General features: G+C 33.5%; 1 protein-coding gene across 4 annotated transcripts in view; it reads left to right on the top strand.

Annotated features, from left to right (window-relative positions):
* Lrp1b (LDL receptor related protein 1B) overlaps positions 1 to 6,567 on the top strand; it is a 1,927,307-nt gene extending 1,920,740 nt beyond the window's left edge. For 3 of the 4 annotated variants that reach the window (XM_037205578.1, XM_028868856.2, XM_037205577.1), the window contains 4 exons: positions 80 to 170; positions 1,071 to 1,215; positions 3,542 to 3,640; positions 5,008 to 6,567. In XM_037205578.1, the coding sequence (XP_037061473.1) occupies positions 80 to 170; positions 1,071 to 1,215; positions 3,542 to 3,640; positions 5,008 to 5,148 (476 nt within the window). In that variant the 3' untranslated portion in view covers positions 5,149 to 6,567. The remainder of the gene's footprint in view (positions 1 to 79; positions 171 to 1,070; positions 1,216 to 3,541; positions 3,641 to 5,007) is intronic. The other variant, XM_037205579.1, reaches the window with a different exon arrangement.
* Positions 6,568 to 15,644: the final 9,077 nt, after the last annotated feature.

Here is a 15,644-nt window from a genome sequence, read left to right as displayed (position 1 = left end):
TTTAGTGTGACAGTTTATTTATACCAAGCTTTATATCATTTTGTTTATTTGTTCTTCTATGAATCAATTTATTTTCCAGGGAGCATTGCTATCATTGTGCCTCTTGTCCTCTTGGTGACCTTAGTAACCACCCTAGTGATTGGTTTAGTGCTTTGTAAGAGAAAAAGAAGGTAAGATGCCATGCTCTGGATTCATGTGCAGTGACTGAGTCATATGAAAGTGGCAGAAATGTTATGTTTTATTTTTCTTAGAAACAGGATTAATTATTCCAATTAAAAACCATCTCGAAAAAACAAAAAAAAACCTTTTTCTCAATTTGTTTACCCCTATTTCACTTAAAATTACATGAGTGTTCCTTCATGTTATATGACAGAATCACTCCATATATATGTTATAATGAAACCAACATAGACATATCATTGACAATTTTGGTAGAATTTACACTTCTAATGCTCTTCCCTTGAATAAACAATGAAGATTGCCTTATCACTTTATTTTATATAATTATTGGTATCAATTATGTACTATGCAAGTATACCATAAATTATATTTGTAATGGGTAATGTGTATTTATTTTATTTTATTTTCTCCCAAATGAAAGTGTTTCAATTTATATAACTGTGCAGCTGTATAGATGTGGATTAATCTGGAACATTAGAATTTGTGAATTAAGATTCTAGCCATTGAGTTCAAGATTATGAACAAGACATTTCAAAGTTTCTTTATCATATTTTGCTAGGGTTAATTTTCATACCAAAGAAAACATTTGAAATTTAACTTACAATTGAATTGTGAATTTTTCATTAATGTAGTATGGTATTCAGAGAATTTTAGTTCTAATATGTTTTCACATATTATTCAATCATATTAATAGAAAATAAATAGTCAAGTTATGAGTTTTCTACTCTTTTTGATTTGATAAATCTCAACTATTAAATTTCCTCAATTGTATTTCATTCAGAATTTATCAGTTGTACCATGTCAGCAAATCAGTAAATGTTTTAATAGTACATAACTTAATTTGTAATCTGTGCACAACTGATATTTAAATTTATGTCCACATACTATAGAACAAAGACAATTAGAAGACAGCCTATCATCAATGGAGGAATAAATGTAGAAATCGGCAATCCATCATACAATATGTATGAAGTAGATCACGACCACAGCGACGGGAGTCTTTTAGAACCAAGTTTCATGATAGATCCAGTAAAGGTAATATGTCTTGAGATCATGAGCAGAGAATACTAACATTCTTGAAAATCCACTGCAGAGTTCTGAATTTAACCATGCATTTTAAATATCTAAAATTATAGTACAAGACTTTAAGGTATATTGTGCTATCTAGTCTCTTCTAAGAGAAAACACTTGTTGAACGATATTCACTGGAACATAATAGTTGATACTGTGTGATTTACAAAAAAAAAAATGTGTTCACTTAGTTTATAAAGATAGAACTTATTATTTAGTATAATAACTTAAATTGTGTGGGGTACTAGCATCTGTAATGTACAGCATAATGCAAAAACACTATATACTTTATTTTTAAATGTGAAAAGAGGTCATTGGTTCAATTTCAAAACGATTATTTTTTATCACAATAGGGTTTTGTTGAAAAATCATGAAAGTTGTGTAGTTTCTCTTTGATCCATTATTTCTCAACTGTTATCCAGCTACTGAGTTAATAAAGACACTTGTCCAAACTGTAATTTATAGTATAATCACAATAATAATTCACTTAAGTGATTTTTCTCTTGTTTCTGTAGTCCCCTTCCAGGCAATCTACTTCTAAACCTGGGATTGGACTTCATAAGCTGGAAATTAGTAGTCATATTCTATTATAAAAATCAGCGAATACTACCTGGACAAAATGTACAGATATTATAGTCATTTTCATTAGGACTATTTTACTTGCTATTAATTAGCAAACTCTTATATTGGAACTTCTCATGAAAGAAGTACTGCCAACCTTAGTATAATGTATTGTACTTGATACTAAAAGATCATACATACTTAGCACACCTAGGAATTTATCTGTGTGAAAGAAAGCCATCTTAACACACAGACTTCTGGCATCTTTCCAGCTGTTCTAAGGAAGAACAGTGTCCGTTAAGTACCATGAACTGATGAGAATGCACTCTTCAATTTTTCATGAAAATTTCAAAAATCCCTTTGTTATTTTAATTCTTAGCCACTGAATTAATACAATTACTTAAACTTAAAGATAATACAGCTTGTCATACACTTACTACATGAAAATAAAACCGTATTTCAGGCCTTTTACATAAAATTTCAATGTACTTATATAATTTCACTTAGTACTCAATAAATGTGTATTTAACAATTAGCTGACTGAGTAGCCAAAATTGTATAAGACACAACTTAACAGTTTATTTCTACCTGGTTCATAAGGTTTAGAATGTAACTATGAATTGTTAAGTGAAAGGTAACTATAGAACAACCGATTAACAGTTTCAGAAAGCCAGGCCATATCACATGATCAAGCAGACTGTTTCCCCATCATTTGATGTAATTAAATGCAAATTATATTGCACATATATTTTTTGTGAAATTGTCAGTTCTATTATGTTGAATGTGAATAAGCCTCCTGTTTCTTTGATATCTTATGATCAAAAGGACTGTTATCATTAGTAAAATTAATAAAACATAACTGAGGCTGAAATAATTAGAAATACACAGAAAGGTGTATTTGTAGATTTTCGCCACAATTCATTTCAACATTATTTGGATTTTCTTATTCAAAAGTGTAAATAATTAAAAAAATTATTGGTTCTTATTAAAACTCCAAGTTCTATAATTACTTTTTTAAAATTTCTGATATGAGACTTTTGTGGGAAAGTATAAAAGGACCAAATTGACTTCATTCATGTTAGAGTCTTTTCCAAGACTCTTCTCTTTGTAATACATCTTAGGTTGTTCAACATTAAAAGTTGATGTTGAAGTTTTTTTAAGAACATATATGCTCCTTTGTATTTCTATGCTTTTCAAATGTTCACAAGTAATATAACTATCAAACATTATACTATGACTACAAGGATAATAATTGGATAATTCTTCCTTTAGACCTAATGAAGTATAAAGCAATGAACAGAAATGGAGACTCTTTTAATCTTAAGAATAGATTTCTAAAAAGTAAATTTAAATTGATATATCAGTTGAAATTTTATTTTTTATCCTAAAATTATAAAGTAATGGTGAATTGCTAGAGAGGATAGCTAAGTCTTCAGGAAAGACAATTTTCTAAATTTTAAATTTTCAATGTCAAAAACTTCATTGGTATTTCCAGGGGTAAACAGAAGTGGACATGATTCCCACAGAACGCATGTCAGGAAGCTGGACCTTACTGAGGGTCTCATCTTTGAGACAAATATCTCAAGTTCCACATGCTGACATAAGCCTCCAGATTTGGCCTAGGGTTCAAGAGCATTTTATATTAATTGTATCATTTAGTTATGTTTTGTATCAGGGAATAAATGTTCCCATGACATTAGATGAGATAAAATTTTCTGTTTGTGTACAGTCCAGGTACATAGGGGGAGGTCCCAGTGCTTTCAAGCTCCCACACACAGCACCGCCCATCTACCTAAACTCTGATTTGAAAGGACCACTAACTTCCGGGGTGAGAGAAACAGCCCTTCCTTTCCTCCTCATCCCACTACAAACCCTCTCCATTCACAGAGCCGTGCTTGACTTGGACAGAACTTGACATTATGGTTTTCATTAACAAGAGGCTGCAAAACAGCATTAAAATCTCAAACTTTTGCAGTGTGTTCTTTGCATACAAGAACGCTTTTAAAACCTGTTACCAAGTTAGGCCAGTCATTAAGTGGATAGTACTTCCTATATGGGATTTGGAAGAACTTTAAATTATATGGCCAGCAGATTTATGAAGAGAAATTTAAAGTGAATGAATTTAAATGAATTTGTTTTAATTATAGATAGATAGGTAGATAGATAATAAATATGAAGTTAAGTTAAAACATACTTAAAAATGTGTCATCATATTCACAAATCAGGGGTAATCTAATTAAATCTTATTTTTTAACATTTAGTTACTGGTTTTAGAAAAAGCTTTTCTGTCCATAGTCACAAAGCTCATTTTAGGCAGAACAATAGATTGTGGATTTCCATGTTCCCTCCACCTCTTTCTCCTGACCATCAAATCCTTTTCATTCTCACTGTCTGTCTTACAGTGTCTCCTTTGCACGTTATAAAGAGTAGATATTTCTCTGCTGGAACTAACATTAAGATACTGCATTAAAAAAAAAGAAAAACTCAAACTAAACAAAAAAGACCCATAAAAATAAAAATGAAATGGCACTTTCTTGTGTTCAGTTGCAATTTCTTTAATAATGAATATTGCATGATATTTTGAACTGAAAGAGCCTGCTTATGTTAACCTTGATCTTGCTTCAAAATCAACCAGGCCTCTAAAACCTCAGATGAGTGTGAAGTAAAGATTATTTGGAAGACTCCAGAGTGTTTCACATAGCAAGTGCATGAAGGTTGTTGGAAACAAAAATGCTATCTATATTTTAAAGACGCCTCCCTGGTGTATTTTGGGACTTTGACTTTTCTTCATTTACTTATGTTTAATTCACATCGGAAAATTAGAAGAGGAAAACAGGTGATTTTTGTATTGGCAATTTCTGTGCCATCTGTGGATTACACCAGCAGTCAGAGGCGGTGACAATGGGAATATAAGGCCAAATACCCTTCAAATGTGACAATTAGGTCTAACGTTTTACAGTAAAGCCATGTGGGTAAAACTTTCACAAGGACATACTGGCTTTTAGTCTTATAGCAAAGCTTCTGCTTGGTTCCCAAGCTACCTTTAAAATCCAGTTATGTTTCTATGTCAAAATAGACTAAAATCTACGAACATGGAATTTAAATTACATGCTATCATTAAAAATAGACATTTTACAAAATATTTAATGTGGTCCAAGAGATAGTAAAATTAGACTTATTTTCTTTCTCCTTCAGCCAACAAATTACTCCAACCCAGTGTATGCAAAATTGTATATGGATGGACAGAATTGTCGAAACTCCTTAGGAAGTGTTGATGAACGGAAAGAACTGCTCCCAAAGAAAATTGAAATTGGCATCAGAGAGACAGTGGCATAATGAAGGACACTTTTCTATGCTGTATAAATGTATAAAATATAAGGATTACTTTTGTATGTTCCAACAGTATTACACTTGTTTTAGCATCAGCATTATCCCTATATCTTTTTCCTGGTTAATTGTTTTCTGAGTTTTTTGGGTTTTATTTCTTTTTGCTAATGAATATTGATTCACCATTTTTATGGTATTTTTATGAAAAATAACTGCACTACACTACAACTTACAATAATGCTGCTGATATGACACACCTTTAAATTTGTTAAAATTAAAAAAAAAAACAAAAGATTCCTTTGTAGAGTTAATATGAGCAATCTATTTTATAAGAATTTTTAGTTCTACATAATCAGCAATGTACTCTCCATTTTCTCATTCTATTGTCTGGATGCTGTAATGCAATGCCATTGTATTTTCTCTTGAAAGAACAAACTCTCTTCTTTATGCCCATAAACATGGATTGAGACTTGGCTGAGGATACATAGCCCTTACAAGTTTAGCATCTCCTGCTTTAAAATTAGTCTCAGATGACAAAGGAATAGCTGGAATTTTTGAGGAAAAAAATTAAAACTTTAAAAAATACATAATATTAATAATTTGCATGAATACAAATGACTTATTTTTCAAAAAGTTAGTAGACTCTATGATATACAAAACATATATCCCCTGTAACAATAGTGATATTTAGGTTGATAGAACATAGCAAACATATAACGAGAACAGGACTAATAGCACTTGCCGTGGGATAGGACCTTTTATTCCTCCTAGGTCCTGAGGCACACAGCCAGCCAAGAGCACAGCAGGACATGGGCACTCATGTCTTACATATTTCTTTCCCGATATGTTCATGCTGTGGATGGATATCACCCTTTAACCACGCTGAACACAAGAAAACCATGTACAACCACACAAAGTGATGCCAAAATTTCAGTTTTGTGAATGCATTCTCTTTGCTAGGCCAAGGGGAATTTCCTTTGTATAAAGTAATTAGTAAGTATTTTCAAGATATGATATGACTAATTAATTGTTCTCCAAATTCAACTACAATTCAAGGACTGTTTGAGGAATAAGAATGACCTGCCATGATGCCAGGTGGAGAGTTTTTCTGTGCCATTAACATTGGTAATTTGGTTTCTCTTTGGTTATACAAAACACACAAACCCATTCACTGTTTGTTTGTTTGTTTTTCAAATTTTGATTGTAAAAAATATGGTTTATTTAAGTTGTATAAAAAGATAGCATTTTTATACAAATATCTTTAAAGGCACAAAAAGTTTATTCATAAGCTGTGGGGTTTTTTGTCCCTCTGATAGACATGACTGACTTTTAGCTGTCAAAATGTATTAATCTAACAGATGAAATATGTTTGTGGTTGCTCTCTATCCCTTTGTACAAGCATTAAAAAACTGCTGTTTTATAAGGAAATTTTTGTTGTACTATGTGCATGCATACTACCTATTTCTAAACTTTGCCATACTGAGGCCTTTATAGAATATTGGTTTATGTAATACTCGTGTGATTTGCTTGAACAATGTTATGCATACCATAAACTTTTTCAGGTTCTTGTTTAAGTACATTTTTTAAATTGAACAGTATTTTTCATTTTGGTTATAATAGTCATTTTGCCTATGTTTCTACAATGAAGTGTTAAATACTTTATAAAAAATTGTTGACTGACTTATTTAAATGAAATTCTACATATTTAAATGCTTGTGTTTGGTAGTTTTTAAATTTATAAAAGTCCTTTCGTTATATTGTTTAGATAGTCCAACATTGTCTTAAAGAACATATTCTTCAGGGAAGGACAAGTGTCACTGAATAATTTTCCACAGGATACCTGAATAAGCATTTTCTACCTCTTCTTTTAAAGTGGAAAGGTTTCTTCACAATTACATTCCACCGACTTATTGTTCTTATCAAAGACTACAAATTGTGGCCAAAAGAAATATGTTACACATATAGTAATGTAACTATAATTAATAAGCCAGCATTATCACTCTCCTTCCCTTTCTCAATGCATCACCGGAAACTGAGAATCCATAAGATGATGTTTCGACACCTCTGTTTAAGTGGTATGCTCATTGATATTAGTTAATATACAGAGTGTCAGACTGAGATTTCTACTGTTACTATTAATATAAATCATAGCAAACCATATAGAAAGTGTGGCAAACAAGACCTACCATTAATGAGTTGTTTCTTTCCATTAGACATTTTAGAAATACATTCAAGAGAGGTTTTTGAAAAGAGCTCTGATCACTTTTTACATCTCTGTTCACTGATGTTTCATTCTACCATGACATGTGTAAAAGTGTACATCAAAATCAATATTCTTTATTTGTTGCAACTTTATAGTCAGTCTAACATAACAAAATATTTTCACTACTGGAACTCAGTCTCACCTATTTCTGTCATTTGCTCTCTATTCCAATTAGATACATTTTATATAATTTTTTTTGTAATTTTCTATTACAAAAAGCTAAGTAAATGCTTTAAAAATCAAGTATATAAATCCATATTGGTAACTCTTTATCAGTCACACTAGCACAATGCTTTCTGGGTAATTGTTTCAATATTTGATGTGAGATGTTTTATTTTTAAAAAATTAATGGTTCCAAATAAACCTGACCACTCTACAAATTTCTTTCCATAGAACAAAGATTTTCAACCTCTCAAAATCTTAGGCTAGATCATTCTTAATTTGTCCTTTCCAGGGTAGAGTATCTATCTGGATTTCTGTACTCTATTCTCCAAGGGGATGAAAGCAACACACTCTACAATTTTGTAACAATGAATAATATCTAGCGACATTGTCAGCTTTTTTTTGTAGAAAATTACCTACATTACCCATGTTAAGGAATGCTGTTGTAGAACTGCTTGCTGTTTCTCATTATTAAATAACTCCATGATGGATCAGAAAGAATGAAGGAACTAAAAAAATTATATTCCCAAATTTAATATTGAAGATGGGGCAGGGAAATTGGCTCAGTAGGAAAAGTCATATGTAACTAATCCTGACAACTTGTATTCAAACCCCTGACCTACAGGGTATACGAGTACTAAAGTCTGCAAGGTGTTTTCTGACCTCTACCTGTGCTGTGTCATGAGCTACATGCATGCACGCGCGTGCGCACACACACACACACACACACACACACACACACACACACACACACTGCTGTGGGATATCTTTCTGTATGCTGTGAATATATGTTGCAATGATTGGTTAATAAAGAAGCTACTCTGGCCTATGGCGAGTCAGGTTATAGCCAAGCAGGAAATTCAAGACAGAGACAAGAAGAAGAAATAAGAATCAGGAGAGATGCCATCCTGCAGCCCAAGAAACAACATGCCAGCAGACCGGTAAAGCCACAGAACATGTGGCAAAACATAGATTAATAGAAATTGGTTAATTTAAGATATAAGAGCTAGCTAGCAAGAAGCTTGAGCCATAGGTCATCCAGTTCATAATTAATATAAGCCTCTGTGTGTTCACATGGGTCTGAGTGGCTGTGGGACTGGGTGGGACACAGGAAAACTTATAGCTACAACACACACACAAATAAATATGATTTATAAACAAATTAAACAATTCTTTAAAATTTGCTCATGAAGGCCATTAGAAGTTAAGAATACTTGATACTCTTGCAGAGGACCTGGGTATAGATCCCAGACCCCAAACAGTAAGTAGCTCACAAGTATATGTTACTTTAGCTCCAGGTACTCCAATACCCTCCTCTGATCTCTGCAGGCAATTGAATGCACTTGGTACAAAAAAAAAAAAAAAAAAAAAAAAACATCGCTACAGAACCCTCATTCATATGCGATAAAAATAAAGTAGTAAAAATATTGATGATGCCCATGTTACATTTACAAAATTGCTAGCAAACTATATATATTAAACAGAAAAAAAGAGGGAAAATGTTTATTATGACCTTATGAATTTGAAGAAAGCCATCAAACCATTTTATTTATGTATATGTATTTTATTTGCAAATTAAGCCTTGTTTTGGTTTTCATTTTATCATGTGCTTGTTTTAATGACTGTAAAGGTAGAGACTTAATCTCACGCTTTTCTTGAAGAGTATAAGATTCCATTTTTATGAAAACTCAAATATGAAGAACTTAAGAGCAGAATATTATAGGTAGTACTAATGAACTATGACATGCAAACTCCCATAGTTTCCAAATATCTAACAGGAAAAAAAACATTCCAAAAAGAGTAGAAGACAATTAATCAGTTTCCTTTATCTGTCCTTACCTACCATTTACAAAATATGTACTTTTTTTTTTTTGGTGGGAGGTTATAATACAGCATACATGTGGAGGTCGAAGAACAACTTAGTGGAATTTATTCCTTCTTTCCACCATGTGAGTTCTAGAGATCAAACTAGATCTAGGTAGAGTAATCAGGTTTGGTGCCAAGCCGCCTTACTCCCAGAAGCATCTCTCCAGCTTTTTTTTTTTAAAGGACTATTTATTTGTTTGTATTAGTTTCACCTATAGCTCAACTCAGTCCATGAACTCCTGCCTCTGCCTCCCAAATGCTATACTTTAAACCGTGTGTCACCACACCATGTTTCTGAAGATGCTGCTGCTGCAGTCTAGGATTTATTTCATAACCCACAGTTTTCTATTTTTAAATATAATCCCCAGATATAAAATCTTATTATCTAGTATGATAATTACCACTACTTTGGCTTACCTCTACCAAGAAGTTTTAGCTAAAAGATTAAATTTATGAGAAGAGCCTACATAGATGTCAGTGACCAGTTTTGAAAGTGTGTTACTCTTTATCTTCTGCAAGATACACTATATTCAATTTATTTAATCAAACATTTGCTTCTTCAATATTAGATTATATGAATGAATTTAATGTTTAAGACTCATTTAGACTTCTCACAGGGAAGCAAGTAGGTTGACTACCGTTATTCACCAGCAGAATACAACAGATGGAAAGGAGAATCTTAGGTATTGAAGACACAAGAGGAGAAATGGATAGCATAGTCAATAAAATTGTTACATGTAAAATCTCCTGGAACAAAACATTCAGGAAATCTGGAACATTATAAAAAGATGAAATCTAAGAATTATGGGAACAGAGGAAGAAGAAGAAATGTAGGACAAAGGCATGGAAAATATTTTCAATAAAATCAGAAACGAAAATTTTCCTAACCTAAAGAAGATAGCAAAAAGCTACAAGAAGCATATAGGACACCAAATAAACTGGACCAAAAAAGAGAGTTTCCCCAGCACATAGTGATGAAAACATTAAACATACAGAAAACAAAATAATATTGAAAGCTGCAAGAGGAAAAGACCAAGTAACACATACAGAAAATTACTGGAACAACACCTGACTTTTCAAAGGAGACTCTAGAAGCCACAAAGTCTTGGATAGATGTTCTTCAAATTTTAAGAGACCACACATGACATCCCAATCTATTATACCCTAGAAAAAAATCCAATACATATAGATGGAGAAAATAAGACAGTGTGAGATAAAAATCAAATTTAAGTAATGTCTATGTACAAATCCAGCTCTACAAGAGGCACTTAGAAGGAAAACTCTAATTTAAAGGGGTTAACTAGACCCCAGAAATCAGAAAATAAAAATCCCAGACCATCAAATCAAAAGAGTATAATTACATTACATATACACAATCACACACACACACACACACACACACACACACACACACACACACCATTGTTAGTACTCGCCATCAATAATCTAAACTTTCTAATAAAGAGACACAGACTAACAGAATGGATGAGAATATAGGATCCATCCTTCTGCTGTTTCCAAGAAACACACTTTATCATCAAGACATCACCTCAGCATATAAGAATGAAATATTGTATTCCAAACACATTGACCTAAGAATCAAGTTAGTGTAGCCATTTCAATATCTGATGAAATAGACTTCAAACTAAAACTTATCAGAAGAGATAAGGAAAGAAACTACTTACTCACCATGGGAAAAATCTACCAATAGGGTATTTCAATTCCTAATATCTTTGTACCAAACATTAGGATACAAAAGGTTCATAAAAGAAACACTAATAAATCATAAATCACATATTAACTCTCACACACAGCAATAGTGTGAGACTTCAAAACACCACTTTCACCAGTAGACTGGTAGTCAAGAACAGTTCCCCCCCCACCTCCAAATGAGAAATGCTGGCACTAACTGACATTATAAAGCAAATGGACCTACCAGATACTTACAGAACATTTCACCTCTAACACGGAAAAATATAATTTCTTCTCAGCACCTCACAGAACTTTCTCCAAAACTGACCACATACTTGGAAACCAAACAAGTCTCAATGTGTACAACAAGACATCTCGGCTAATCCAATAATATTCTACTTTTATGCCATGTTTACCCTCACATAATTCCTCCCAGATCCCTCACCAATCTATCCACCCAATTTTATTCTTTCTCTTGTTTTCAAAACAATTAAACTAAAAATCTAAAAAGAAAACAAAAACAAAAACGCAACAAGCAAAAGTTAAAGGAAAAACACACAAGAAAAAAATGGAGTTCATTATGTGTTGTCTAACTATGTCTGGACAAGGGGCATGCCCTGGGGTGTGGATGATATGCCTGGTGGCACTCCATTCAATCCACAAAGGTCAAGGATTTATTCAGAAGATGCAGAAATATTGTAACCGTCAGAAGTGGTGAATGACTCGCAGGAAACACTGTTTTCTAGACACAAGAGGACTATTGCACACAAGTACTTACAGAAACTAAAGTAGCATGCACAGATTCTTCATAAGTTCAAGCTACCATGAGGGAGAGGACAAAGTGTACAGAGGAACCCAACCATACTCAAGAAGATATTGGTTTATTACTGTATTTAACAAGGCAGTGCCACATAATTTATCTGGTAATCAAGAGAGGTTTATTTCTGGCATAACTTACATACATCCAATAGGGGTTGATTACAGGATCAGGAAAAGATGAGGTACCATCCAGCAGAGAACTCTGGCTTGGTGTCCCATCCAGCTTCTAGGACCACGAGGTATCCAGAAGGGGCCAGACACATGCTGTGGATATCACTTTATATAAATAAAACACTGATGGCCAGTGACCAGGCAGGAAGTATAGGCGGGACAAAGAGAGAGGAGAATTGAGGAAACAGGAAGAAGGAGGAGAGACACTGCAGCCACCGCCAGGACAAGCAGCATGTAAAGACGCCGGTAAGCCACCAGCCACGTGGCAAGGTATAGATTTATAAAAGTGGGTTAATTTAAGGTATAAGAACAGTTAGCAAGAAGCCTGCCACGGCCATACAGTTTATAAGTGATATAAGCGTCTGAGTGATTATTTTATATGTGGATTGTGGGACTGTGGGGTTCAGTGGAACCTGGAGAGAAGCCCTCCAGCAACAGACACATATGCATCTCAAGTCTTAAGGGGCTCCCTCTCAGCCACGCCCCAGGGGCAGGTCATAGACAGGTATGGCAGTTACCTGCTGTCACTCTAGGGGCAGTGTTTCAATGTCAAAACTGGAACAGCTACCCACTACATTTGTTCATCGTTAAGCAAGATATCTCTTACTATTGCACCTTCTACTCCTTCAGCTTCAAGATCTATTTTTGACTGCAATAATCCATACAATGAGCAGGTCTTCATCACTGTCTAGAAAAAAAAAACAAAAGAAAACACACACACAAAAAAAAAAAAATAAGAAACAGCAACAGAAACACACACACACACACACAATATCAATAGTCTGCTTACCTGCTTTGGTTTCTGTCTTGGTTTGGGGGAGTAACAAGTACCCTTTAAAAGTTATAGGATTGGAAATTAATTCTAATATAATTATCATAATAAAGCTACTGTTAACATTAAGTGAGGTAATGATTATTTCTCACATGCTGTTCCATCACAAATACTTAAAATGCATGCAGGTGGTAAGTTAAGCCATAGATTGAAGAAGTTGCTTTGGATGAATTTAAGTTTGTTGTTCCTGAATAACATAGGCATTAGAGTAATAATAAAGGACATATTGTTAGGTGATCTACTGAAGTCTCAAAAAGAAATAATAAACAATATAAATAATAAACAATAAAAAATAATAAACAATATATACCTCATGATAGTCTGTATATGTGAAACAGAGAAAGACTCCCTATGTGAAAATTTCATGCTCAATGAAGTAAAATAGATTTACAAAGTCATGAGACTCAGACAGAGCCTTAGCTTACTTATAACTCATTTATTTATTTATTTAAATTTTATTTATTTTTTTATATTATGTGCATTGATGTTTTGCCATGGATGTCAGGTTCCGTGGAACTGGAGTTAAAGACAGTTGTGAGCTGCCATGTGGGTGTTGGGAATTGAACCCAGGTCCTTTGGAAGAGCAGTCAGTTTTCTTAACCACTGAGCCATCTCTCCAGCCCCATAACTCATTTTTTTTTTTTTTTTTTTGGTTTTTTCGAGACAGGGTTTCTCTGTGTAGCTTTGCGCCTTTCCTGGAACTCACTTGGTAGCCCAGGCTGGCCTCGAACTCACAGAGATCCGCCTAGCTCTGCCTCCCGAGTGCTGGGATTAAAGGCGTGCGCCACCACGCCCGGCTCATCCATAACTCATTTTTTAAGACAGAAAATTTTGAAGTTATTTGGTATACAAGTATAAAAGCTTCAAAGATATTATAATTTAATTCACCTTCTATATCGACAGAGAACTTTTCCCCGATACAAATGAAAAGCATGCCAACTTCATTTGGAAACCCTGTAAGGTCTTCACCTAAAGCAAAGCCTTGTTCTTTCTAGAGTGTGTTCTTACTATAACCAGACTGACTAAAAGTTCAGAAGATAAAAGGACATATGGTTTCTACTGGAGGAAAGATTGGAAGAACTTGCCAATATGACTATGAATGTATTCAGAGGAGAATATGCAGGTATTGGCCAATAATGGATGACTACAGGAGAAAAATTCATTTAAACACATGGCCAGTATATTTGGAAACAATTCACCTCTTTAAAAGAAATAGAGACTCTGGTCCTTAGTGTAGTGTTGGGAGTAAGAATCCTTGATGAGACAGGTGAAAATGATAAGAATTGCTGAGTATTTGAAAAAATGATTTCACCAACCATGCCTTATGTGTATACAAAGGTAGCAATGGATTTACTAGTAGACACATTTTCAAACATCCCCCATAGGCTGGATTTGAGAACTGGGGTATTTTTAGAGGGGGTGGGCAGTGGACATGATACAATCTTAAACATCATGTTTTTAGTTGCTATGCTTATCCAACAGAGAAAAGACAGCCATATTTACGGTAATGTACACCATGGTTGAGGTATTAAGCAAGCCCCTTTATATATGTGTCAGTGGTTGATCAACCATGGGTTTTCAGATAGCAAGGCAAATAAGCAAACAATTCAAGTATAATTTAATAATTCAAAAATCTATATAAAATTCAGGTTAATATTATTTACAACAGTGGGAAAAATCATGATCCCTTATCTAGTTGCAAAATATAAGCCTCCAAGGATGTAAAAACAAGTACTTAAAAGTAAAATTAAATGCTTTAAGAAAAGAAAAATATCTATCCAGTATTTTCCTTCTAAACCTTGTGCTAATTATTAAAGTTGCAACAGAAAATGAAAATAGTCAGAACTTTTGAGGATCACTGGATATTTTATCTAAATTCCTGGAGACACTAAAGCACCAAATAGTCATCATGCTCTCTGTCTAATGAGATTTTATGGAGACCAAGTAATAGATCATATTATGTCAGAATAGACTTAATACATTCAATGATTGATAGAGAAGTTATGCCTCAGCCCACAAATATAGACTTGGGGTGCATATAAATAGAATTTGGGGGAACTATTATGCATATTATTTCTTTTGTGGAGATAAAGTTGTTACAAGAAGGATTAAATAGGACATCCAGAAACTGCCTCATACTTTTGCCAAAATCATAAAACAGAAGCAATAAGTCATCAGTACAAGAATTGCAGAGATTAGTGCCCAAAGTAAATGTTCAAATGATGTAGTGGTAGTTCATATCTTAAATCATCTGTCAATAAATAAATGTACTGTGGCAGATGGCATCAGGCTCACATAAATCTAGTGAAGTTATGGCCCTAGATAAATATCTTACAGATGCGTACAGGGAGGGATGAATCAGTATGTAATATAGCCCTTAGTCTGTAGACACAGTCCTGGAAAATCTCTTTTAAAAATTTTATTATAAAAACATTGAATAGATTGTTTTTATCCTTAATGCATAGCAATTTATCTTCCCACTCTCTTGCAGATACCTCGATCATTACACATTTTTCAGAACCATACATATAATGATAGAAGATGATCATAAACAATTAAATTTAGTGTTTTATGAATTTTAAAATTATTTTCTGAAGCTGTGGTTAACTATGAAAATACCTAAGCAAATTAGTTGATAAAAGACTTATTTTGGCTCATAGTTTTGGAGTTTCCAAGGTATCATCAGGTTGGTCTGCTACT

Source organism: Peromyscus leucopus, chromosome 4, assembly GCF_004664715.2.
Source record: "Peromyscus leucopus breed LL Stock chromosome 4, UCI_PerLeu_2.1, whole genome shotgun sequence".
NCBI lineage: Eukaryota > Metazoa > Chordata > Mammalia > Rodentia > Cricetidae > Peromyscus > Peromyscus leucopus.
The sequence above is the reverse complement of the archived record's forward strand: the minus strand, read 5'-3'. Positions and strand labels throughout refer to the sequence as shown.